At 46.6% G+C, this 27,037-nt stretch overlaps 1 protein-coding gene across 2 annotated transcripts in view; it reads left to right on the top strand.

Annotated features, from left to right (window-relative positions):
- The window catches only part of LOC142251656 (uncharacterized), a 95,988-nt gene extending 74,127 nt beyond the window's left edge, over positions 1 to 21,861 (top strand). Inside the window, exons 2-3 of one of the 2 annotated variants that reach the window (XM_075324660.1) lie at positions 190 to 319; positions 16,860 to 21,861. In XM_075324660.1, the coding sequence (XP_075180775.1) occupies positions 16,929 to 18,305 (1,377 nt within the window). In that variant the 5' untranslated portion in view covers positions 190 to 319; positions 16,860 to 16,928 and the 3' untranslated portion in view covers positions 18,306 to 21,861. The remainder of the gene's footprint in view (positions 1 to 189; positions 320 to 16,859) is intronic. The other variant, XM_075324661.1, reaches the window with a different exon arrangement.
- The last annotated feature ends 5,176 nt before the right edge of the window (positions 21,862 to 27,037 follow it).

Genomic DNA, 27,037 nt, shown 5'->3' with positions numbered 1-27,037 from the left:
GCACACCTGCGCCCCCTAGTGGAAGGGCATATGTTTGCATACTTCCATCATATCTGTTTAAAGTACAGCACATACTAGTAACATTAATGACAAAATATAGGAAATAAATTAATGCCGCCATCTGCGCTGACTTCTCGCTCATGTACATTGGTGCTCGGTTCAAGTAAATATTTTTTCTTTTCTCCATAGTTCCAACGGCATCACGAGAAATGTAGATGACGTTGCTTCGTGGGTCCCGTGGCTTAGAAGCAGAAACTGCGATGGTCGCCATAAGGACGGTTTTATATCTGATCGTAACTGGAATACGGTATTTGCTTAGGTAATGGCATGTACATAAGTAACGTGTCACCATCTGGCCGCTGTCACATTAGAAAGCATATGGCCTGCAAACGAGTCACATCCAGTGTCACGGACCCCAATGTTTACCCGGCCTGCAAATATCCCCAAGGCTAAAAGTGTCATGGGTGGAAAAACATTATATAGCGGTTCAGTAGACTTTGATGTCGTCTGCTCTAACATAGGCTTGATTGCCATAAGGATGAAATATCTCTTATCCAGTACTTATGTGTAATTTCTAGCAACTTTGCTGCATATACAGTATGTGGTTGTAGTAGGCATATTACTAGGTAATATCACTGTATATGGCCATATATTTACAGCATTATGCTATAACATAGGCATACATTTATCTGACATAAGTAAGACACCTTTTTAGGGCACTGGATTCATTGGTTTTTGTAATTGGAATATTATCTAGTAACTAGAAGGTGGCCGGATTCTACGCATCGGGTATTCTAGAATTTACGTATTGTGTAGTTCATGTATGATTTTTGTTATATATATAGATGTTGTTGTGTGTAGTTGCCAGTGTTTGTGTAGGGGCTGTACATGTTCTGGGTGTTGTCTGGGTGTGGCGGGGGGTGAGAGCGGTGTTGTATGTGTGTTGCGTTGTTTGTAGAGCGTTGTGTGTCTGTAGTGTTGTGTGTGTGTGGTGCTGTGTGTGTGGTGCTGTGTGTGTGTGGTGCTGTGTGTGTGTGGTGCTGTGTGTGTGTGGTGCTGTGTGTGTTGTGCGGTTTGTGTGGGTGTGCGGTGTGTGTGTATGTGTTTTGGTGGAGGTATGTTTTGTGTGTTGGGTGTTGTGTGTGTGCAGCGTTGTCTGTGTTTGTGGGTGTCTGTGTAGGGCGGTGTTTGTGGTTCCCAGTGTGTGTGTGGTGTGTTGTGCGGTGCGTATGTGGCGCTGTGTGTGTGTGTGTTTTGGGGGGAGGTGTGCACCCCCCATCGTGCTCCATCTCCCATGCTGCGCACCCCCCATCGTGCTCCATCCCCCATGCTGCGCACCCACCATCGTGCTACATCCCCCATGCTGCGCACCCCCCATCGTGCTCCATCTCCCATGCTGCGCACCCCCCATCGTGCTCCTTCCCCCTTGCTGCGCACCCCCCATCATAGTCCAACCCCCATGCTGCACCCCCCATCGTGCTCCATCCCCCATGCTGCACACCCCCCATCGTGTTTCATCCCCCCATTCTGGGCACCCCCCATCGTGGTCCACCCCCGATGCTGCACCCCTCATCGTGGTCCACCCCCCATGCTGCACCCCCCCATCGTGCTCCATCCCCCATGCTGCACCCCCCATCGTGCTCCATCCCCCATGCTGCACCCCCCATCGTGCTCCGTCCCCCATGCTGCACTCCCCATCGTGCTCCATCCCCCATGCTGCAAACCCCTCAGAGAGGAGTATAATAGGAGGAGTATAATGGGAGGTATAATGGGAGGAGTAGTCCTGGGGAAAGAGGAGTATAATGGGAGGAGTAGTCCTGGGGGGTGGTGTACAGGTGCCCAACGTGTGCGGGGGGCGTGGCCGAGCGGGCATCGTGTGAGGGGGGCGTGGCCAAATGTGCATCGTGTCCGGGGGGCGTGGCCTAGCGGGCATCACGTGCGGGGGGCATGGCCTAGCGGGCATCGCGTGCGGGGGGGCGTGGGCTAGCGGGCATCGCGTGCGGGGGGCGTGGGCTAGCAGGCATTGCGTGTGGGGGGCGTGGGCTAGCAAGCATCGCGTGCGGGGGGCGTGGCCTAGCGGGCATCACGTGCGGGGGGCGTGGCCTAGCGGGCATCACATGCGGGGGGCGTGGCCTAGCGGGCATCACATGTGGGGCGTGGCCTAGCGGGCATCACATGCGCTGGCGTGGCCTAGCGGGCATCGCGTGCGGGGGCGTGGCCTAGCGGGCATCGCGTGCAGGGGGCGTGGCCTAGCGGGCATCGCGGGCGGGGGGCGGGCCTGGCCAAACGGTTAATCCAGGCGGGGGGCGGGGCCAGGCTGAGCCCAGCGGCCAATCCGACGGTTGTCACTGTAAGGACACAATTTTGGAGCAAAACAGACAGACAGAATAAGGCAATTATATATATAGATATTATTGTGTAGCATAGCTGTAGACCGAATATGCTATAACATAGGCTTTGGAAACTCAATCCTTTGTAACACCTCTAGGTTTTGAATTTTACAGGGCAATAAGTTCATCCCTTTTTCTTAGAAAATGCGAAGAGAAATGATCAATATGTTTTGTACATGTAACACCCATAGTAGAGGTGATATCAACTAAATTAAAGCCTATGTTAGAGCAGGTCCGCTCTACTAGGTGTTACATATGCATACATATATTTACCGTACATACTGTAAAAACGATTGCATTTTCCTAAAAACAGAGTGACGTTAATGTCACGTATAATGTAAACGGGGTGCTTGGGGGAACAAAATTAAAGCCTATGTTAGAGCAGGTCCGCTCTACCGGGTGTTCCATATGCATACATATGTTTACGTACTGTAAAAACGATCGCATTTCGCTAAAAATAGTGACGTTAATGTCACTTATAATGTAAATGTGGTGCTTGGGGGAACAAAATGAAAGCCTATGTTAGAGCAGATCAACTCTCTGACATGTGTTATACAGGCAAACACTGGAAATATGTTCATTACCGACCACGTTTTCAGCAATTAGGATGACAGTCATTCATAATACAAGTGTGGTGCATAGATCAATGAACTAAAGCCTATGTTAGAGCGGATCAATGCTACGGCATGTGTTATACATGCAAACACTGGAAATATGTTCATTACCGACCATATTTTCAGTAATTAGGATGACGCTAATGTTATTCATAATACAAATGTGCTTTTTTTGTATAAAAATATAAACTTTTATTAGGTACTAGCTGTACTCCTCGGCTTTACCCGGGTTAATAACTGTTCTTAACAAAATAGATTGTATTAACACCCGGGATAGTAACTGTCTCTCTGTTTCTCTCCCGTTCTCTGTCTGTCTCCCTCTGTATATATCTCTCTGTCTCTCTCTCTATCTCCTTGTCTGTCTGTCTCTTTCCCTGTCTGTCTCTGACTGTCTGTCTCTTTCTCCGTCTGTCTCAATCTCTTTCCTGTCTATCTCTTTCCCTGTCTGTCTATCTATCTGTCACTTTCCCTGTCTATCACTTTCGCTGTCTCTTTCCCTGTCTTTCCCGGTCTGTCTCTTTCCCTCTTTCCATCTGTCTCTTTCCCTGTGTCTGTCTCTTTACCTGTCTTTGTCTGTCTCTTACCCTGTCTGTCTCTTTCCCTCTCTTTGTTTGTCTGTTTCCCTGTGTCTGTCTCTTAACCTGTCTCTCTCTTTCCCTGTCTGTCTCTTTCCCTGTCAGTCTGTCTCTTTGTCTGTGTCTGTCTCTTACCCTGTCTATGTCTGTTTCTTTCCCTGGCTGCATTGTGACACACCAACATTCCATATAAGGGCGTGGCTGCGCATTCTTCTGAAGTTCTGGCTGCACTGTGGCTCCCAGCTCCATTCGCTTTAATGGAGGCAGGTTTTTTGGTAAATAACTAAAGCGCGGGGTTAAAATTTCCCCTCAAAACATAGCCTATCTGGGTCCAGAAGTGTGAGTGTGCAAAATTTTGTGGCTGTAGCAGCGACGGCGCAGATGCCAATCCAGGACATACACACACACACACACGGACATACACACATTCAGCTTTATATATTAGATATAGAAAGCGTGATTGCAAAAACAATGCACATAAATCATAAATATATAAACATCATAAAAAGATAACACGTGTCATAGAGTTGATCCGCTCTAACATAGGCTTTAGTTCATTGATCTATGCACCACATTTGGATTCTGAATGACATTAGCGTCATCCTAACTGCGGAAAATCTGGTCGGTAATGAATATAATCCAGCATGTGTACGTGTAACACCTACAATAGTTGATCTGCTCTAACATAGGCTTTAACTAGTTGATCAAAGTTCCACTTTAGGATCGTGCCTGACATTAACTGCGTCAGGTCTTTTTTAATGAATGCATTTGATAATATTGTGTAGTGCGAAAATGGTGTATATAGGGAAGACCTAGTATGCTATAACATAAGCTTAGATTTCACTACCGCAAGTAATGCATCGCATTTGCAAAGTACAGAGCAATGCGCCCAGAAATAAGACATGCAGTTATATTGTCCATTAATATAATAATCCAGCTGGTATAACATGAGCTCACATCTAATTGTGCTGCTCTGCTCTAACATGAGCTTTGTATGTCATCCACATAAGTATAAGCTAAACTTTTTGGCGGTTGAGTCGCATTGGATTTGATGTTACATAATGTTATCAGCGCTGATGTGTTCGAGATCCGTGGATTTCCTTGTCGTCAGTGTTCAGGAAGCTGCTGCAAACGGTTCCTGAAAAACAAAAGTTTTGAGGAAGCGGCTGAAATGCTGGACAGCAGATCGTGTGATAGTGACCGTCCGGCAGGGTGGGGGCGGGGGGGGCTACTGCATCAGACATTACATTAAAAATGTTATTTGATTACTTTCTGAGTTTTATACATAGGTTTATATATAAATATATATATAGCCTTATCACATTTGCTCTCCGCCTTTTTAAGATGGTGGAATCAGTCTTCCTACGCCGACTATAGCTTACTGCTGTGTGGGTCTGTGTGCTGTTAGCCTGCTGGTTACCTCTAGGATCACAAGTTCTTGGAAACCAATCACATTTACTCCCCACCTTTTTAAGATGGTGGAATCTGTCTTCCCATGCCAGCTATAGCTTGCTTCTGTGTGCTCTTAGCCTGCTGGTTAATTCTGGGATCACATGTTGTTAGAAACCTATCACATTTACTCGCCACCTTTTTAAGATGGTGGAATCTGTCTTCCCATGCCGACTATAGCTTGCTTCTGTGTGCTCTTAGCCTGCTGGTTAATTCTGGGATCACATGTTGTTAGAAACCTATCACATTTACTCGCCACCTTTTTAAGATGATGGAATCTGTCTTCCTATGCTGACTATAGCTTGCTGCTGTGTGGGTCTGTGTGCTGTTAGGCTACTTTCACACATCCGGTTTGAACTGTGCGGCTCAATCTGGCTGTGCAAGCTTTGCAACGGATGCGGCGAAAACACCGCATCCTTTTGCATAAGTTTTTACATGCAGCCCGTCCGTTTTTTTCCGGTTGCGGCATGCTACTGAGCATGCGCAGTGGAAGAATCCGCGTGCGGCGGCCGGATGCGTTTTTTTCCGCATCGCGCCGCATCCGGCGTCCATAGGCATGCATTGAAAAATGCGGCCGGATGCGGCGCGATGCGGGTTTTTTTGCCGGAGCAAAAAACGTTGCAGGGAACGTTCTATCCGGCCGCAGCATCGGCTAAATCTGCCGCATGTGGCAAAAACCGGACCGAACGCAAGCCCCTGCGGCACAATACGGCACTAATGTAAGTCTATGCAAAAAAACTCGCAACCGGCGTAAAAAAAAAACGGTTGCGGTTTTCCTGCAGAACGCCGTATTGTGCCGCAGAGCAAAAACCGGATGTGTGAAAGTAGCCTTAGGCTCCTGGTTACCTCTGAGATCACATGTTATTGGAAATCTATCACATTTGCTCCTCGTCTTTTTAAGATAGTGGAATGTCTTCCCATGCCGACTATAGCTTACTGCTGTGTGGGTCAGTGTGCTCTTAGCCTGCTTGTTACGTCGGGGATCACATGTTATTGGAAACCTATCACATTTGCTCTCTGCCTTTTTAAGATGGTATAATCTGTCTTCCTGCGCCGACTATAGCTTACTGCTGTGTGGGTCAGTGTGCTGTTAGCCTGCTGGTTACCTCTGGGATCACATGTTAGAAACCTTTCACAGGTACTCCCTGCCTTTTTAAGATGGTATAATCTGTCTTCCCATGCTGACTATAGCTTACTGCTGTGTGGGTCAGTGTGCTGTTGTGTCCCAGTCCTGCTGGTGATTATATTGTGTGTTACTTGGAGTTGTTGTGGAGTTCTCCCGTCATCTAGTTTCCTCCCTGCTCCTATTTTTATCCTAACCTCTTATGGTCTTATACCTTTGTGTGAGCGTGCTGTGAGAGGTGTTGTTTTTTTGTTTTCCCTATATGGCTGTCTCTGTTGGCTTTATGACACTCCTGTCCTAGCCCTCCCCTGGGGTAGAAGGTATAAGAACAGGGCTGGTCAGTAACAGGGCCAGGAAGGTGGCTCGGACATCTCCACCTTCAGTAGTATCTCTGAGATCAGGGATAGCCAGGGTCCCCCCTAGCCTAAGGGCCAGTCTAGGAGCCATGGTTCCCTGCTTTACCCATAGTTACTCCGTGACCATGTGCATGAGATTTTCAGAATGTCATAGGTTTTGCTAGTACTGTGAGGCTGTGTGCTAGCCTGCTGGTTACCTCTGGGATCACATGTTGTTAAAAACCTATCACATGTCCTCCTTGCCTTTTTAAGATGGAGGAATTTGTCTTCCTATGCTGACTATAGCTTACTGCTGTGTTGGTCTGTGTGCTGTTGTGTCCCAGTCCTGCTGGTGATTATATTGCTTGGAGTTGTTGTGGAGTTCTCCCCTTGTCTTGTTGTTTCCTCCTTGCTCTTATTTTCCCCCCTAACCTCTTACGGTCTTATACCATACTTTCCATTTGACATTTGTATATTTTTTTTTTTATATTTTATACTTAACTCTGAAAAGAGTCTAGATCTTATTTTCTTTGCTGGATGATGTGGACGGTTCAGATTCTATATCCCCAGTATTTATTTTACATTTGGACCCAATGATAACATGACGAGGGCCCAACTCCAAGGAAAAAAAAGAGGGTTTTTGAGCTTAAAATAACAAATTTCGAAGAAAAAAGAAAACATCTGAAGTTCTCGGCTCTTAAGTGTTATCAAAGCATTTACGCCCTCAGGATACATTCCTTGAGACGCAAGCCCGAGCGCGCCTATCTAACAACTGAAATACGGACTACCCGGATCTGCCCACGGGGGACGGATTATTAGACTTTTTGTGGCCAGAAAATTTTTCAGGGAGAAGAACGGAGTTGTATATATACGATATCATATAATATTTACCACCCGATCTCTATCACTCCAGCCCTACCCCCGCTCTCACTGACGCGCTCACACCTAATTCTGTTTTTCGTTTTCACATATTCGTAAAGGGCAGGATGTGGGTCAACGCTTTGCATAGAGCGGTTGACACATCCCTTCCTTCACGAGAAATTCTAAACTTTGAAGACAGTTTTGAACCAAGAAGTACAAAAATGGCTCATCAGTGAGAAGCATTGTGCAACCATGAAAAATATTAGCAAATTCTTAGTAATCTTGTATAATGTATATGTGTGTGTGTATGTATGTATGTATGTATGTATACCATATATATAAAAAAAAAATATATATATATATATATATATATATAAAAACATATTTAAATAAATATATATATATATATATATATAATTTATTTAAATATATTTTTATATATATTTTTATATATATATATATATATATATTTATTTAAATATGTTTATATATATTTTTTATATATATATATATTTAAATGTATTTTTATATATATATATTTTTTTATATATATATATTTTATTTAAATATATTCTTATATATATATATATATACAGTTAAATATATTTTTATATATATATATATATATTTTTTTTTTTATATATATATATATATATATATATATATATATATATATATATATATATATATATATATACATATACACAGTCATATGAAAAAGTTTGGGCACCCCTATTAATGATAACCTTTTTTCTTTATGACAATTTGGGTTTTTTAGCTTCGGTTGCATATATCTAATAACTGATGGACTGAGTAATATTTCTGGATTGAAATGAGGTTTATTGTACTAACAGAAAATGTGCAATCCGCATTTAAACAAAATTTGACCGGTGCAAAAGTATGGGCACCCTTATCAATTTCTTGATTTGAACACTCCTAACTACTTTTTATTGACTTGCTAAAGCACTAAATTGCTTTTGTAACCTCATTGAGCTTTGAACTTCATAGGCAGGTGCATCCAATCATGAGAAAAGGTATTTAAGGTGGCCACTTGCAAGTTGTTCTCCTATGTGAATCTCCTATGAAGAGTGGCATCATGGGCTCCTCAATACAACTCTCAAATGATCTGAAAATAAAGATTATTCAACATACAGTTAGGTCCAGAAATCTTTGGCCAGTGACACAATTTTGGCGAGTTGGGCTCTGCATGCCACCACATTGGATTTGAAATGAAACCTCTACAACAGAATTCAAGTGCAGATTGTAACATTTAATTTGAAGGTTTGAACAAAAATATCTGATAGAAATTGTAGGAATTGTCACATTTCTTTACAAACACTCCACATTTTAGGAGGTCAAAAGTAATTGGACAAATAAACCAAACCCAAACAAAATATTTTTATTTTCAATATTTTGCTGCAAATCCTTTGCAGGCAATCACTGCCTTAAGTCTGGAACCCATGGACATCACCAAACGCTGGGTTTCCTCCTTCTTAATGCTTTGCCAGGCCTTTACAGCCGCAGCCTTCAGGTCTTGCTTGTTTGTGGGTCTTTCCGTCTTAAGTCTGGATTTGAGCAAGTGAAATGCATGCTCAATTGGGTTAAGATCTGGTGATTGACTTGGCCATTGCAGAATGTTCCACTTTTTTGCACTCATGAACTCCTGGGTAGCTTTGGCTGTATGCTTGGGGTCATTGTCCATCTGTACTATGAAGCGCCGTCCGATCAACTTTGCGGCATTTGGCTGAATCTGGGCTGAAAGTATATCCCGGTACACTTCAGAATTCATCCGGCTACTCTTGTCTGCTGTTATGTCATCAATAAACACAAGTGACCCAGTGCCATTGAAAGCCATACATGCCCATGCCATCACGTTGCCTCCACCATGTTTTACAGAGGATGGGGTGTGCCTTGGATCATGTGCCGTTCCCTTTCTTCTCCACACTTTTTTCTTCCCATCATTCTGGTACAGGTTGATCTTTGTCTCATCTGTCCATAGAATACTTTTCCAGAACTGAGCTGGCTTCATGAGGTGTTTTTCAGCAAATGTAACTCTGGCCTGTCTATTTTTGGAATTGATGAATGGTTTGCATCTAGATGTGAACCCTTTGTATTTACTTTCATGGAGTCTTCTCTTTACTGTTGACTTAGAGACAGATACACCTACTTCACTGAGAGTGTTCTGGACTTCAGTTGATGTTGTGAACGGGTTCTTCTTCACCAAAGAAAGTATGCGGCGATCATCCACCACTGTTGTCATCCGTGGACGCCCAGGCCTTTTTGAGTTCCCAAGCTCACCAGTCAATTCCTTTTTTCTCAGAATGTACCCGACTGTTGATTTTGCTACTCCAAGCATGTCTGCTATCTCTCTGATGGATTTCTTCTTTTTTTCAGCCTCAGGATGTTCTGCTTCACCTCAATTGAGAGTTCCTTAGACCGCATGTTGTCTGGTCACAGCAACAGCTTCCAAATGCAAAACCACACACCTGTAATCAACCCCAGACCTTTTAACTACTTCATTGATTACAGGTTAATGAGGGAGATGCCTTCAGAGTTAATTGCAGCCCTTAGAGTCCCTTGTCCAATTACTTTTGGTCCCTTGAAAAAGAGGAGGCTATGCATTACAGAGCTATGATTCCTAAACCCTTTCTCCGATTTGGATGTGAAAACTCTCATATTGCAGCTGGGAGTGTGCACTTTCAGCCCATATTATATATAGAATTGTATTTCTGAACATGTTTTTGTAAACAGCTAAAATAACAAAACTTGTGTCACTGTCCAAATATTTCTGGACCTAACTGTAGTTGTTCAGGGGAAGGTACAAAAAGTTATCTCAGAGATTTAACCTGTCAGTTTCCACTGTGAGGAACATAGTAAGGAAATGGAAGAACACAGGGACAGTTCTTGTTAAGCCCAGAAGTGGCAGGCCAAGAAAAATATCAGAAAGGCAGAGAAGAAGAATGGTGAGAACAGTCAAGGACAATCCACAGACCACCTCCAAAGACCTGCAGCATCATCTTGCTGCAGATGGTGTCAATGTGCATCGGTCAACAATACAGCGCACATTGCACAAGGAGAAGCTGTATGGGAGAGTGATGCGAAAGAGCCGTTTCTGCAAGCACGCCACAAACAGAGTCACCAGAGGTATGCAAAAGCACATTTGGACAAGCCAGTTACATTTTGGAAGAAGGTCCTGTGGACTGATGAAACAAAGATTGAGTTGTTTGGTCATACAAAAAGGCGTTATGCATGGAAGCAAAAAACACGGCATTCCAAGAAAAGCACTTGCTACCCACAGTACCATTTGGTGGAGGTCCCATCATGCTTTGGGGCTGTGTGGCCAATGCCGAGACCGGGAATCTTGTTAAAGTTGAGGGTCGCATGGATTCAACTCAGTATCAGCAGATTCTTGACAATAATGTGCAAGAATCAGTGACGAAGTTGAAGTTACGCAGGAGATGGATATTTCAGCAAGACAAGGATCCAAAACACCGCTCCAAATCTACTCAGGCATTCATGCAGAGGAACAATTACAATGTTCTGGAATGGCCATCCCAGTCCCCAGACCTGAATATCATTGAACATCTGTGGGATGATGTGAAGCGGCTGTCCATGCTCGGCGACCATCAAACTTAACTGAACTGGAATTGTTTTGTAAACAGGAATGGTCAAATCTACCTTCATCCAGGATCCAGGAACTCATTAAAAGCTACAGGAAGCGACTGGAGGCTGTGATTTCTGCAAAAGGAGGAGCTACAAAATATTAATGTCACTTTTATGTTGAGGTGCCCATACTTTTGCACCGGTCAAATTTAGTTTAAATGCAGATTGCACATTTTCTGTTAGTACAATAAACCTCATTTCAATCCAGAAATATTACTCAGTCCATCAGTTATTAGATATATGATATATTAGATATATCTCTTTTAAATGTCTAGACCAAAAGCTATAAATAATGTTGAGTGCTGATGGACTTTTGATTCTTGATCCTCAGCCACAGAATAATTTATTTTTTAGGTAGAGCGTTGCTCTGTTCACATCAGTGTTTAATTTCTATTTTTTTTCCGTAATTGTAATGTCCAGTAGTGATGAGCGGGCACTACCATGCTCGGGTGCTCAGTACTGGTAACTGGTGATGAGTGGGCACTACCATGCTCGGGTGCTCAGTACTGGTAACTGGTGATGAGCGGGCACTACCATGCTCGGGTGCTCAGTACTGGTAACTAGTGATGAGCGGGCACTACCATGCTCGGATGCTCAGTACTCGTAACTAGTGATGAGCGGGCACTACCATGCTCGGGTGCTCAGTACTGGTAACTAGTGATGAGTGGGCACTACCATGCTCGGATGCTCAGTACTGGTAACTAGTGATGAGCGGGCACTACCATGCTCGGGTGCTCAGTACTGGTAACTAGTGATGAGCGGGCACTACCATGCTCGGGTGCTCAGTACTGGTAACTGGTGATGAGCGGGCACTACCATGCTCGGGTGCTCAGTACTGGTAACTGGTGATGAGCGGGCACTACCATGCTCGGGTGCTCAGTACTGGTAACTAGTGATGAGCGGGCACTACCATGCTCGGGTGCTCAGTACTGGTAACTGGTGATGAGCGGGCACTACCATGCTCGGGTGCTCAGTACTGGTAACTAGTGATGAGCGGGCACTACTATGCTCGTGGGCTCAGTACTGGTAACTAGTGATGAGCGGGCACTACCATGCTCAGGTGCTCAGTACTGGTAACTAGTGAAGAGAGGGCACTACTATGCTCGAGTGCTCAGTACTGGTAACTAGTGATGAGCGGGCACTACCATGCTCGGGTGCTCAGTACTGGTAACTAGTGATGAGCGGGCACTATCATGCTCGGGTGCTCAGCACTGGTAACTAGTGATGAGCGGGCACTACCATGCTCGGGTGCTCAGTACTGGTAACTAGTGATGAGCGGGCACTATCATGCTCGGGTGCTCAGTACTGGTAACTAGTGATGAGCGGGCACTACCATGCTCAGGTGCTCAGTACTGGTAACTAGTGATGAGCGGGCACTACCATGCTCGGGTGCTCAGTACTGGTAACTAGTGATGAGCGGGCACTATCATGCTCGGGTGCTCAGTCAGTACTGGTAACTAGTGATGAGCGGGCACTACCATGCTCGGGTGCTCGGTACTGGTAACTAGTGAAGAGAGGGCACTACCATGCTCAGGTGCTCAGTACTGGTAACTAGTGAAGAGAGGGCACTACCATGCTCGGGTGCTCTGTACTGGTAACTAGTGAAGAGAGGGCACTACCATGCTTGGGTGCTCAGTACTGGTAACTAGTGAAGAGAGGACACTACCATGCTCAGGTGCTCTGTACTGGTAACTAGTGAAGAGAGGGCACTACCATGCTCAGGTGCTCAGTACTGGTAACTAGTGAAGAGAGGGCACTACCATGCTCAGGTGCTCAGTACTGGTAACTAGTGAAGAGAGGGCACTACCATGCTCGGGTGCTCAGTACTGGTAACTAGTGATGAGCGGGCACTACCATGCTCGGGTGCTCAGTACTGGTAACTAGTGATGAGCGGGCACTACCATGCTCTGGTGCTCAGTACTGGTAACTAGTGATGAGCGGGCACTACCATGCTCGGGTGCTCAGTACTCGTAACCAGTGATGAGTGAGCACTACCATGCTCGGTAAGAGTTGGAATAGCACACCTCAGGTACCGAAGTATAATGGCAGTCAATGGGGAGCTCAGAACTTTTTTTCCGGAATATCTTCTCCATGACTTCCACTATATTTGGGAAATCCAGTAGTGCCCTTCTGAGCATCTAACTTTTAACGAGCATCCGAGCATTACAGTGCTTGCTCATCACTACTCGTTACGAGAGCTAAGCATGGTAGTGCTCGCTCATCACTGCTCGTTACGAGACCTAAGCATGGTAGTGCTCGCTCGTCCCTGCTCGTTACGAGACCTAAGCATGGTAGTGCTCGCTCGTCGCTGCTCGTTACGAGACCTAAGCATGGCAGTGCTCGCTCGTCGCTGCTCGTTACGAGACCTAAGCATGGTAGTGCTCGCTCGTCGCTGCTCGTTACGAGACCTAAGCATGGTAGTGCTCGCTCGTCCCTGCTCGTTATGAGACCTAAGCATGGCAGTGCTCGCTCGTCGCTGCTCGTTACGAGACCTAAGCATGGTAGTGCTCGCTCATCACTGCTCGTTACGAGACCTAAGCATGGCAGTGCTCGCTCGTCGCTGCTCGTTACGACACCTAAGCATGGCAGTGCTCGCTCGTCGCTGCTCGTTACGACACCTAAGCATGACAGTGCTCGCTCGTCGCTGCTCGTTACGACACCTAAGCATGGCAGTGCTCGCTCGTCGCTGCTCGTTACGACACCTAAGCATGGCAGTGCTCGCTCGTCGCTGCTCGTTACGACACCTAAGCATGGCAGTGCTCACTCATCACTAATATCCAATAATCCCATTGGGTGATTGAAGTCCCAGTCCTGAAACAGATGTTTTTATCTTACAAATGATCCTTGATCAGTGTAAACCTGTCACTTGTGGCTTAAAAATGATCATTGGCAGCAATTACAATCGTAAACAGGGAATTTACTTCCAACTATAATACATGTAAAGTGTATGATGGGAGAGTTGGATAATAATTTGTAAGACTCCTCCATACCACCTGTCTTGATAAACAAGCGCCAATTGGCTTTCTTGACAATCTGACCCCATACACTTCATCGTAAAAGCAACTTGTGTCGTAATCGTGTAGCCCCAACCTAATGTATATAAGAGTTTTCGGAAACTCAATGGTCCAACTAGTTGGAATCCACTCGATAGTTCATTGTTCCCTCCGGTGCCTCAGTGGTTTGGCCCATGGTGTGGTCAGATGAATCGCTGTCACGTTGATGATTGGATGAATCACTATCTTAATGGTAGACGGCTGAATAGCTGTCGTCTTGGTGGACGGCTGAATGGCTGTCGTCTTGGTGGACAGCTGAATGGCTGCCGTCTTGGTGGACGGCTGAATGGCCCTCGTCTTGGTGGACGGTTGAATGGCTGTCGTCTTGGTTGGGGGCTGAATGGCTGTCGTCTTGGTGGACAGCTGAATAGCTGTCGTCTTGGTCGACGGCTGAATGGCCGCCATCTTGGTGGACGGCTGAATGGCTGTCGTCTTGGTGGTCAGCTGAATGGCGGTCGTCTTGGTGGATGGCTGAATGGCTGTTGTCTTGGTGGACGGCTGAATGGCTGTCGTCTTGGTGGACGGCTGAATGACTGTCGTCTTGGTGGACGGCTGAATGGCTGTCGTCTTGGTGGTCGGCTGAATGGCTGTCGTCTTGGTGGTCGGCTGAATGGCTGTCGTCTTGGTGGTCGGCTGAATGGCTGTTGTCTTGGTGGACGCCTGAATGGCTGTTGTCTTGGTGGACGGCTGAATGGCCGTCGTCTTTGTGGACGGCTGAATGGCTGTCGTCTTGGTGGACGGCTGAATGGCCATCGTCTTGGAGGACGGCTGAATGGCCGTCGTCTTGGTGGACGGTTGAATGGCTGTCGTCTTGGTTGGGGGCTGAATGGCCGTCGTCTTGGTGGACGGCTGAATGGCCGTCGTCTTGGTGGATGGCTGAATGGCCGTCGTCTTGGTGGATGGCTGAATGGCCGTCGTCTTGGTGGACGGCTGAATGGCCGTCGTCTTGGTGGACGGTTGAATGGCTGTCGTCTTGGTTGGGGGCTGAATGGCCGTCGTCTTGGTGGATGGCTGAATGGCCGTCGTCTTGGTGGTCGGCTGAATGGCCGTCGTCTTTGTGGACGGCTGAATGGCTGTCGTCTTGTTGGTCGGCTGAATGGCTGTCGTCTTGGTGGACGGCTGACTGGCTGTCGTCTTGGTGGACGGCTGACTGGCTGTCGTCTTGGTGGACGGCTGACTGGCTGTCGTCTTGGTGGACGGCTGACTGGCTGTCGTCTTGGTGGACGGCTGACTGGCTGTCGTCTTGGTGGACGGCTGAATGGCCGTTGTCTTGGTGGACGGCTGAATGGCCGTCGTCTTGGTGGACAGCTGAATAGCTGTCGTCTTGGTCGACGGCTGAATGGCCGCCATCTTGGTGGACGGCTGAATGGCTGTCGTCTTGGTGGTCAGCTGAATGGCGGTCGTCTTGGTGGATGGCTGAATGGCTGTTGTCTTGGTGGACGGCTGAATGGCTGTCGTCTTGGTGGACGGCTGAATGACTGTCGTCTTGGTGGACGGCTGAATGGCTGTCGTCTTGGTGGTCGGCTGAATGGCTGTCGTCTTGGTGGTCGGCTGAATGGCTGTCGTCTTGGTGGTCGGCTGAATGGCTGTTGTCTTGGTGGACGCCTGAATGGCTGTTGTCTTGGTGGACGGCTGAATGGCCGTCGTCTTTGTGGACGGCTGAATGGCTGTCGTCTTGGTGGACGGCTGAATGGCCGTCGTCTTGGTGGACGGTTGAATGGCTGTCGTCTTGGTTGGGGGCTGAATGGCCGTCGTCTTGGTGGACGGCTGAATGGCCGTCGTCTTGGTGGATGGCTGAATGGCCGTCGTCTTGGTGGATGGCTGAATGGCCGTCGTCTTGGTGGACGGCTGAATGGCCGTCGTCTTGGTGGACGGTTGAATGGCTGTCGTCTTGGTTGGGGGCTGAATGGCCGTCGTCTTGGTGGATGGCTGAATGGCCGTCGTCTTGGTGGTCGGCTGAATGGCCGTCGTCTTTGTGGACGGCTGAATGGCTGTCGTCTTGTTGGTCGGCTGAATGGCTGTCGTCTTGGTGGACGGCTGACTGGCTGTCGTCTTGGTGGACGGCTGACTGGCTGTCGTCTTGGTGGACGGCTGACTGGCTGTCGTCTTGGTGGACGGCTGACTGGCTGTCGTCTTGGTGGACGGCTGAATGGCCGTCGTCTTGGTGGACGGCTGAATGGCCGTCGTCTTGGTGGACGGCTGAATGGCCGTCGTCTTGGTGGACGGCTGAATGGCCGTCGTCTTGGTGGACGGCTGAATGGCCATCGTCTTGGTGGACGGCTGAATGGCTGTCGTCTTGGTGGACGGCTGACTGGCTGTCGTCTTGGTGGACGGCTGACTGGCTGTCGTCTTGGTGGACGGCTGACTGGCTGTCGTCTTGGTGGACGGCTGAATGGCCGTCGTCTTGGTGGACACTGTAGTAATGTTTTCTATGAGTTGGATGTCTGACCATAACCTTGCGACAGAGCTCAATGTCCAAGGTTTACAGGAATTCCTAGGACCTTGGTCAGTTGTGCAAAAGTCTCTGTTACAACATCACATGAAGTTAAATATTAAATATTACATATGAAAATAAGCCATTTTGTAATGTATCTTATCAGATAAAGCTACTTCTTTTTTCTGAACTGATCTTTATTTCTCAATTTACTTAGTTCCTCTATAAAGCTGGAATCTTCTCCAGTGATCGGTGCAAAATCTAATTTTTATGTCTAGGATTATAACCAAATGTCGTAAATGTAGGCTTTAATACTCAATTTTTCTGTAGTGAATTTTAATATATATATTTTTTTTCTTTAGGCTACGTCTCTTCAATGGAAGAACATGAGATAAGAAGATAACGCCTTGTATCTTGGTCACCTATCAGGAATGAATCCATGTGCATCCTTCAGGAAACTCTGCAAAGTCTTTTCTGTCATTTTTGCCACCTTTTCCCTGGTCTACTTGGCTTATATTATCGTGTTTGTAAAAGTTGTTTTGCCCGAGGCCTCTCTTACCGCTTACATTTTCAGACCAGTAAAGCTAATATTAAACGATCGGGTGTGTAAACTCAATGTAACGGATGATCCGATCATCAAAGTCAAGAACACTAGGACATTCCTAGTATCTGCTTTTTTGGACTTTCGTGATAGCAGAATTGTCCGGATTTTGGGCATAACCAATCGATATGAACCGGATTCTTTGCTGTGTGACTTCTGTTTTTTTAACCCTAATAACTCTAATAGTAATTTTGCGGAGCTTCAGGTCCATACGGACCACTTTGGTTTTCCATATGGTACAACCGATCTCCTGTGCAACGTCCAAGACCACACAGACCCGCAATACGTATCACTTTACCAAATGGACGACCCTGCTCCTGTGTTCCTAAAAATCCAAAATACTATGGAAGAGGTGAATAAATTAGAGACGACATTTCAGTACAACATTCTTATTTGCGTTTCGGCAATGTTTGGCTCCTACAGTAACGTCCTCCAGTTTGTTCAGTCTATGGAGATGTACCGCATGTTGGGTGCCGAGAAAGTGATCATCTACCACACTGAATCCAGCCCGAATATGAAGAAAATCCTGTCCTATTATGTTGACTTAAAATTTGTAGAACTTATTCCTTGGCCCATTACCTCCTTCATAAATGTTTCCAAGGGCTGGCACTACCCCGATCATCCTGGAGATCTCCACTACTTTGGTCAGACTGCAGCTTTGAATGACTGCATTTATCGCAACATGTACAAGAGTAAATATATAGCTCTGAACGACATTGACGAGCTGATCATCCCCATCCTCCACAAAGACTGGCCGGAAATGTTGGAGCATTTTCTCCGCGATGACCCAAACTTGAATGTTTTTATCTTCGAAAATCATTTATTTCCCACCACTCCCCAAGATAAGACTAACGACATGACTCCCGAAGAGTGGATTTCCGTCCCGGGAGTTAACATCCTACATCATGTCTACCGTGAACCCAACCTGCCCAGCGAAATCAATCCAACAAAGATGATCATAAATCCAAGGAGCGTTGTCAGAGTTTCTGTCCATGTTCCTCTTGAGTTTACGGGCAATCAGTACCAAGTTCCAAGTGACGTTGCCAAACTTTGCCATTACCGAGAACCCAAACAAAAAGACCTGGATCAGAGCTTCCTCATTGAAGACCACATCTTGTCCAAATATGAAATAAACTTGATAGAAAGGGTAAACCAGGTATTGGTGGACATCAACTACATAAAAGTGAAAAACATCAGTCATTGGTGAACGTTCCGATGAGGAGCAATAGAGAACAGGAACATATAGCTGGGATGATTTAGGAAAACTTGCACTTGCAGGGGGTTGGACCCGATGGCCCTTGAGGTCCCTTCCAACTCTACCATTCTATGATAAAAGTGAAAAACATAAGTTATAGGTGAACGTTCCAATGAGGAATAGAAACGTTTCGATAGGGTGCAATATTTTTTATCATGTCATTTGTTAGCCCTTAACTCGGCAGGGGGTGCTATGAGCAGAGGGGAAATCCTAAAGGTAAAATGTGTACATCATCCTAAAGTATGAGAAGAGAGAAATTTGGAAGATACAAAAAAAAAACAAGGTTGGTTGGGGCCTGACCAATGTGGCTCCCACTGACCGTTAGATTGAAAGCAACGGTTTTATAAAATCACAATGCCGCTTTGTCTCCTGTTCTTTCTTTAGAGGACAGCTGGTTGGCATAAGCCTAAACGCGGGCGTAAACGTGTCCAAACATGGAATCACCCCTCACCGAAACACATGCATGATCGGTTCGGCAGAGCGTGCATGTGTTTCCTAAGGGAGAAGGGTGCATGCTGCTGCTGGACACCACATTTCTCCTGAAATCAAAAAGTATTGAAATTCTACATTCTCAATTCTTCTTGTCGGGGGAAGAGTTGGGCGTCCACCATGCACATGGTGATGAAATTGGTGCGTTCGGCAGACTTTTCTCCAATGTGTACATACAGCTTCAAGCGTTACTTTGCACTATGATGATTGGACTTTATTCTGCGCTGTCTGCACAGCAACGATGAACTGTGGATATTGATTATTTAATAACCTCCGTTTCACAAGGGAAAATGAGAAAAACCTCTTAATGCGTTTGCTAAGTGCTGTCTAGGCGAATACAGACTAGATCCGGGATTATAAATTCTTCTGCTCTTCCCGGGATGGTCTACGACCTCAAATTTTTTTTTTATTGATTCCGTGGCTTAGTTGTTTTTTGATTCCGGGGCTTGGTTGTTTTTTTGATTCCGGGGTTTGGTTGTTTTTTATTTTCAGATAAAACCTAAAATATCCAGTGTGACAGGAGTGATAGAGTTAATGCAGGATATTTTTTCTTTCCTGTCCGGTGTCGTAGATATCGGTGGTAGCTGGCGATCCTCCAGAGGATTTTCAGCTGTACGAGGGGCTGCTGAAAAGTCATTGGCTCTATGATCTTTTTTTTTTGTTTCTATGGTAATGAATGTTACATCACATGAAAGCCTTAAGGGGCACTTTGCACACTGCGACATCGCAGGTGCGATGTCGGTGGGGTCAAATTGAAAATGACGCACTTCCGGCATCGCATGCGACATCGCAGTGTGTAAAGGCTGGATGATACGATTAACGAGCGCAAAAGCGTCGTAATCGTATCATCGGTGCAGCGTCGGCGTAATCCATGATTACGCTGACGCGACGGTCCGATGTTGTTCCTCGCTCCTGCGGCAGCACACATCGCTGTGTGTGAAGCCGCAGGAGCGAGGAACGTCTCCTACCGGCCTCACTGCGGCTTCCGTAGGATATGCGGAAGGAAGGAGGTGGGCAGGATGTTTACATCCTGCTCATCTCCGCCCCTCCGCTCTGATTGGCCGCCTGCGGTGTGACGTCGCAGTGACGCCGCACGACCCGCCCCCTTAACAAGGAGGTGGGTCGCCGGCCACAGGGACGTCGCACGGCAGGTGAGTGTGTGTGTGAAGCTGGCGTAGCGATAACTTTCGCTACGCCAGCTATCACCACATATCGCTGCTGCGACGGGGGCGGGCACTATCGCACTCGGCATCGCAGCATCGGCCTGCGATGTCGCAGTGTGCAAAGTGCCCCTAAGTGTCTAATACATGTTTTCAAAGTTTTGTGTTTGTTGCTTATGGCAACAGTGTTCTACGCAGGCGGGAAAACAAAATGCGATATTCACAGCAACTGAGAGCAGAGGAGGGATAAAATTCTTGTTTCTGCAAGGAAAGTCTGCGAAGGATATTCATGGTGATATGTCGCACACATTGGGGGATCAATGTCCTTCATATTCCACAGGTAAGAACTGGGTTGCCAAATTTAAACCGGGCCACTTCAGCCCCAATGATGAGGAACGTCCTGGACAACAGAGAGTGGTTGTTGCTCCGGAGATCGTCGATGCTGTGCACAACCTCATACTGGAGAATCCACCAATTTCAGCTAGAGCAATAGCAGACATCATGGGCATTTCCCGTGAACGTGTTTGTGTCATTATCCATGAACATTTGGACATGAGGAAGCTTCTGCAAAGTAGGTCCCCAAATGTCTGACAACAGATCAGAGAAGCAGCGAGTGAAAACTTCCCGCTCTATTTGTCAGCGTTTCTGGACTGATAAGAACTTCCTGGAGCGACCGGTCACTGTGGATGAGACCTGGATTTATTTGTATGACCCTGAAAACAAGGAGCAGTCAAAAGATTGGAGGCACAGTGGTTCTCCTCGTCCAAAGAGGTTCAGGGGGAAAAATCAGCCACTAAGGTGATGACATCGCTGTTCTGGGATAAGGAGGGTGTGCTGCTAGTGAACTACTTTCAAAAGGGTTCCAGCATCAATGCAAGGTATTACATTGAACGTTTGGACCAATTGAAGGCAGCTCTGAAGGCCAAAAGGCGCGGCAAGCTGTCCAAAGGAATCTTGTTCCTGCAAGACAACGCCTCCGCTCACACTGCTCAAGCGACCACGGCAAAACTGGCTTCCAGCTGGTTTACCACCCACCTTATTTACCAGATCTAGCTCCCTCCAACTATCATCTGTTTCCAAACCTGAAGAAACACCTCAAGGGTACCAAATTTCACACCATTTCTGATGCCATGGCTGCTACGGATGCCTGGTTTGAGGCACAACCGAAGTCCTTCTCTTTGCTAGGCTTACAGAGCTTGGAATACGATGTGAAAAGTGAGTTGTCATCAGCGGAGAGTGTGTGGAATAAATGTAAAGTTTCATCATCCTATTTCGTTTCTTTCTGGGTAAAGCCAAAGACTTATTAGCAGCCCCTCGTATTTACGTTTGCACGAAAGTCTGCGGGTGGAAGCAGCTTTTCCACGTGGCAATAGCAATGGCATTTTTTTAAATATCTTATTTCTGCTGTTTTATTAACTTTTGAAAGTTATTAAAGACCTTGTGTAAGAAGAGTGTCTCTGTCTGCGTCCACATGACAACACTTCCTGTATCTGTGCTAAAGTGGTCCTCTATACCGCTCAACTCCCAATGTGGGCACTCTGGAATACTGATCAGGCATTACATTAAACATTAACCATTGTTCCTGTGTAACCATCTCCACCTTTTATCCTTATGATAGATCTAGACAGGGGTATTTCTTAAAGGGAATCAGTCAGTAGCATCACCCCTCCTAAGTTGTCTATATGGGCATGTAGCTCACAGGAAGCTGAGTAAAATGATACCCTGATATCTGCAATTTGATCTTTTACTCCAGAGAAAGCCGCATTTTTCTTAATATGTAAATGAGCTGTTAAGATCTTTGGACAGGACTGAGACTCCACCTCCCAGAGCTTATTAATAAAAGTGAGACATGTAATGACTGACAGTCTGCTCTCCTGATGTACAATTGTTGCTGTGTTACCATCTCCACCTTTTATTTTTATGCTAGTCCCCGATAGGAGTATTTCTTAAACTGAAGTAGTCACTAACCTCACCCCTCCTAAGTTGTCTATAAGGCCACGTAGCTCATAGGAAGCTGAATAAAATGATACCCTGATATCTGCAATCTGTTTTACTATGTAAATGAGCTGTTAAGATCTTTGGATAGGACTGAGACTCCACCTCCAGAGCTTATTAACAAATGTGAGACATGTAGTGACTGACAGTCTGCTCTCCTCAGATACATGTCTCACTGGTAACGCCCCTTGTCTTTGCTGGAGGCAGACTCTCGGGGAGATCTATTTCCAGCCCAAAGATCTTAACAGCTCATTTACATATTAAGAAAAATGTAGATTTCTTTTGAATAAAAAATCAGATCGCAGATATCAAGGTATCCTTTTATTCAACTTCCTATGACCTGGTTGATCCTAGTGACAGATTTCCTTTTAAAGGGAACCTGTCAGGTGAAATATACACCCAGGACCATGAGTAGCATAAATAAAGGGATCTTTAGAAAAATGTCTAAAAATCTTTTATCATATGCTAATGAGGCCAGGGACTAGTCGCAAGGGCGTTACTTTCCTTGGCTAGTTGGCCCCCTTAGCATATAATCATGCCCCTGTGGGTGTGCTAACATGCTAGTAAACGCGCAGAGTCAGCGGCATGGTCGATCTCACCGCTCTGTGCTGCCATCGCACCCAATCCTGGATTTTGGCTCATTGCAGATAAGTCCCGGCCTTACAGTCATGCATACTATGAAGCCAAGTGTACGTGTCCAAATATAGCAAATTCTAAAGGTCCAGTCACACTAAGCAACTTACCAGCGATCCCAACAACGATAGGGATCGCTGGTAAGTTGCTAGGAGGTTGCTGGTGAGATGTCACACTGCGACGCTCCAGCGATCCCACCAGCAACCTGACCTGGCAGGGATCGCTGGAGCGTGGCTACACGAGTTGCTGGTGAGCTCACCAGCAACCAGTGACCAGCCCCCAGCGCCGCATGGAAGATGCTGCGCTTGGTAACTAAGGTAAATATCGGGTAACCAACCCGATATTTACCTTGGTTACCACCGCACGGAGCTACACGTGCAGAGAACAGGCAGCAGCGCACACTGAACGCTGGCTCCCTGCTCTCCTAGTTACAGCACACATCGGGTTAATTAACCCGATGTGTGCTGCAGCTAAATGTGCACAGAGCAGGGAGCAGCGCACAATGCTTAGCGCTGGCTCCTTGCTCTCCTAGTTACAGCACACATCGGGTTAATTAACCCGATGTGTGCTGCAACTAAATGTGCACAGAGCAGGGAGCAGCGCACAATGCTTAGCGCTGGCTCCCTGCTCTCCTAGTTACAGCACACATCGGGTTAATTAAACCCGATGTGTGCTGCAGCTAAATGTGCACAGAGCAGGGAGCAGCGCACAATGCTTAGCGCTGGCTCCTTGCTCTCCTAGTTACAGCACACATCGGGTTAATTAACCCGATGTGTGCTGCAGCTAAATGTGCACAGAGCAGGGAGCAGCGCACACTGAGCGCTGGCTCCCTGCTCTCCTAGTTACAGCACACATTAGGTTAATTAACCCGATGTGTGCTGCAGCTAAATGTGCACAGAGCAGGGAGCAGCGCACACCGCTTAGCGCTGGCTCCCTGCTCTCCTAGTTACAGCACACATGGGGTTAATTAACCCGATGTGTGCTGCAGCTACATGTGCACAGAGCAGGAGCCGGCACTGACAGTGAGAGCGGCGGAGGCTGGTAACAAAGGTAAATATCGGGTAACCAAGGACAGGGCTTCTTGGTTACCCGATGTTTACATTGGTTACCAGCCTCCGCAGAAGCCGGCTCCCTGCTCACTGCACATTTAGTTGTTGCTGTCACACACAGCGATCTGTGCTTCACAGCGGGACAGCAACAACTAAAAAATGGCCCAGGACATTCAGCAACAACCAACGACCTCACAGCAGGGGCCAGGTTGTTGCTGGATGTCACACACAGCAACATCGCTAGCAACGTCACAAAAGTTGTTCGTTAGCAGCGATGTTGCTAGCGATGTTGCTTAGTGTGACGGGGCCTTAAACCAGTAGGTATCAGAGAGAAATTCCAACATGTACAGTTAATGCAGATATAGCAACATGTGATGATAAAACTTAACCTTTAATTGGGTTTATTAAAAAATACCGTAAATACAGTGATCCCAACACCAATAAAAAAACAGAAAAAATGTTGAGGCCAATTGGTTCATATATTCATGGCGTCAACATATTTCAATGTACAGGGGAACGAAACAAACGTTACCCCTTACCCACAGCACGCGAAGAAACCTTGTATGTCAATTACTGTTAGTGGCAACACCAGTAAGCTAAATTAATTGGTAGACATATATAGCTTGCCGAACATGTGTGTGATCACCATGAGGATGATATGCCACTTGACTCAATCGGCACTAATGCTTGAAGGCATGAATGAGTGCAATTATTTGCCCAGCTATTTATGCATATACGATATACCATTAAGGGACAATTTAAACATAAACGTGCATCGTCACTTGACCCAGTCGGTGTTAGTGCCAAAAGACAAGGGTGAATGCAGTCATTCACCCAGCTGATCATACATGTACAATAAACCATAAAGGGACAAATTAAGCGGAGACATGTATCGTTAATAATACTATCCAAAGGATACTGACTCCCAAATGGATATCATATGCTAGGTAGCGAGAAGCAAATAAGCAGAAAAAACGATACAGAATCAAGGCCACTTTGAGTGGAACAGTCTCACCCAATTCCTTCGTCCCATGGATGGATCAAGGTTCTCCCGTGTTGTTTGGTCCACGTACCGGCACGGTGGGAGTCATGGCTTGGTCACCAGCCCTGTTTGGGATTCAACTGACCCTTTAATTATGCACAATGACTCCCGCCCTTACAAGGGCAGTCCACAGCTGGCCCTGTTGTGGCTAACCCTTGGTGAACAAAAACAGGTGACTCCCAAATCACTGTATTTACGGTATTTTTTAATAAACCCAATTAAAGGTTAAGTTTTATCATCACATGTTGCTATATCTGCAAGTGTACGTGTCCCGGCTTCAAACTGGTGTAGTGCGCATGACCGGAAGTCCAGGGACGTTCTGATCGTGCGCACTGAGCCGAAAACCAGCGGTGGTACCAGAGGTGAGCGCAACTCTTTTCCATCTCAAGGGGTACAAACATCATTTTAAACAGTCCTTTGGACATCCACTCCAGTTCTCCACTGTGGTTGCCATTAGCAACCGGAATCACTCCCAATTTGCCGGCCAGCCACTCCCCTGGTACTCTGGCCTCTGAGCCCCTCATCCCCCCTCTTAACTTCACTCTGGCAGGCAGATTCAAATACTCTGAATATTTCGTCGTCCCACCCACAGGGATTTTTGGCTATAAGCTAGGATGGGAATCTTCAGGGACCGCACTCATGTGTCCGGTTTCTCAGGACCTACTCCCGCCGTGGAAGCCCACTGACCCCCAGCCGATTTAAGGGGGTTCGTTAGGTATCTGCCAGGGGTGACCACCATCCAGGCCATCCGGATTTCACCCACTTGGGACGTGGTTAGCACAGCCCAACTCTCACCAGGGCCCCACGTGTCTTGGCACCGGGATTCGACCGAACGGGTCAGACTAGTTAGCTTCACTTGGAGGTCTACGCGTCTCAATCTCCTTGGGTACTCTCCTGCCTCTTCCTGGGTCTATCTCCCTTTTGTCAGCTGGACTCCTCCCTGCCATTAACCCTCTCTAGCCCCGAGTACCAGGAGTAGCTGCAAGCCCACTGTAGCCTCCTAGTGGCCACACACACATTTCACCAATATGTAACATCACAGTGCACTTTATACATGACAAATTTGCAGCTTTGGGGTGGGCAGAGGGTTAGAAAAATTAATTCTGTGATTCGGAGTCATCTGAAAATGCTTTATTCAAGCTTCGAAGGAGACAATATGTAATTGTCTGATATAGCGCCCTTACACTACTGTGCTAAGAGGGCCAACTAGCCAAGGGAACTAACGCCCTTGCCACTAGCCCTGGCCGCATTAGCATATTATAAAGGATCTATAGAAATCCTTTTTCTAAAGATCTCTTTATGTATGCTACTAGACACAGGGACAGGTAGGCCGAGATTAGCAATATGCACCCCGGACTGCTTGGGGTTCTGGGTGCCTATTGCACCTGACAGGTTCCCTTCATCTGGGTTGTCCCATGAGAGACATTTTATGGCATATCGGCAGGATTTTTCTTAAATTTTAATGAGTCCCCATTTCTGGGATCTCCACCCCTCTCTAGAAAAATTAGGGGAGGACATATCGGTGCAACCTGTGTGGTCGCATAAGGTCCCAAGAGGTAAGGGGTCAAGTCTACCTCCAAAGCAGGTGGGATTGTGCATTTTGATGAGCTCTTGATGGTGCAAAGGGCCCGTATATTATTCTTGCACAGGGACCCTTTTCTGTCTGGATCCGCCAGTGAGGTAGGGGGTCCCCGATCCTCTTGTTTCAGAAGTGAGTAGAAGAGTTGTGGCACATCCGCCGACTTTCTCCATTCATTGTTACAGCTGTATTCAGAGCTCCCACAGCCATGCATGGAGAGAGTCTGCGCATGCGCTACAACCTATATACTCACCGGTGGTCTGACCCCCAGTCAGTACCGGGGTCCAGAGCACCACTAGTCCAGACATAGATGTGGGTCCCACATCTCTGACCATCTCCTACCAAAAATGTATGACATATGCATGTGCCATGAGATTTATGGGCCTCTTTGCAAAGAACATCCAACTGTTATGGTAGTCAGTCCAAAGTCTACAAAACTAGTGTAATGGGAACATTGTGTGAATTAGGTTCTGGCATGAAACAAGATTTAAAATGACTTGGAAATAGGATTTCAAAGGAAATATTCCTCCGACACGAAAGTGGCACAACTGAACTTCATTGTATTAACCGTCCGTGCACCGGCGCTGTAGGACCCGGCTGCTCTCGACAGTCAGTTCTTGACCTTTGGGTACATTTTCAGTTATTGCCTAACTTGTCGCTTCCAGTAAATTCTCCAGTGCTGGTGAATTCGGGAATGTTTGTTGCCCGGGTGACCTCTATAAGCTCTGATATTGGAG

This window comes from Anomaloglossus baeobatrachus, chromosome 9, assembly GCF_048569485.1.
Source record: "Anomaloglossus baeobatrachus isolate aAnoBae1 chromosome 9, aAnoBae1.hap1, whole genome shotgun sequence".
Taxonomy (NCBI): Eukaryota; Metazoa; Chordata; class Amphibia; order Anura; family Aromobatidae; genus Anomaloglossus; species Anomaloglossus baeobatrachus.
This window is presented reverse-complemented; position numbering and strand designations above follow the sequence as displayed.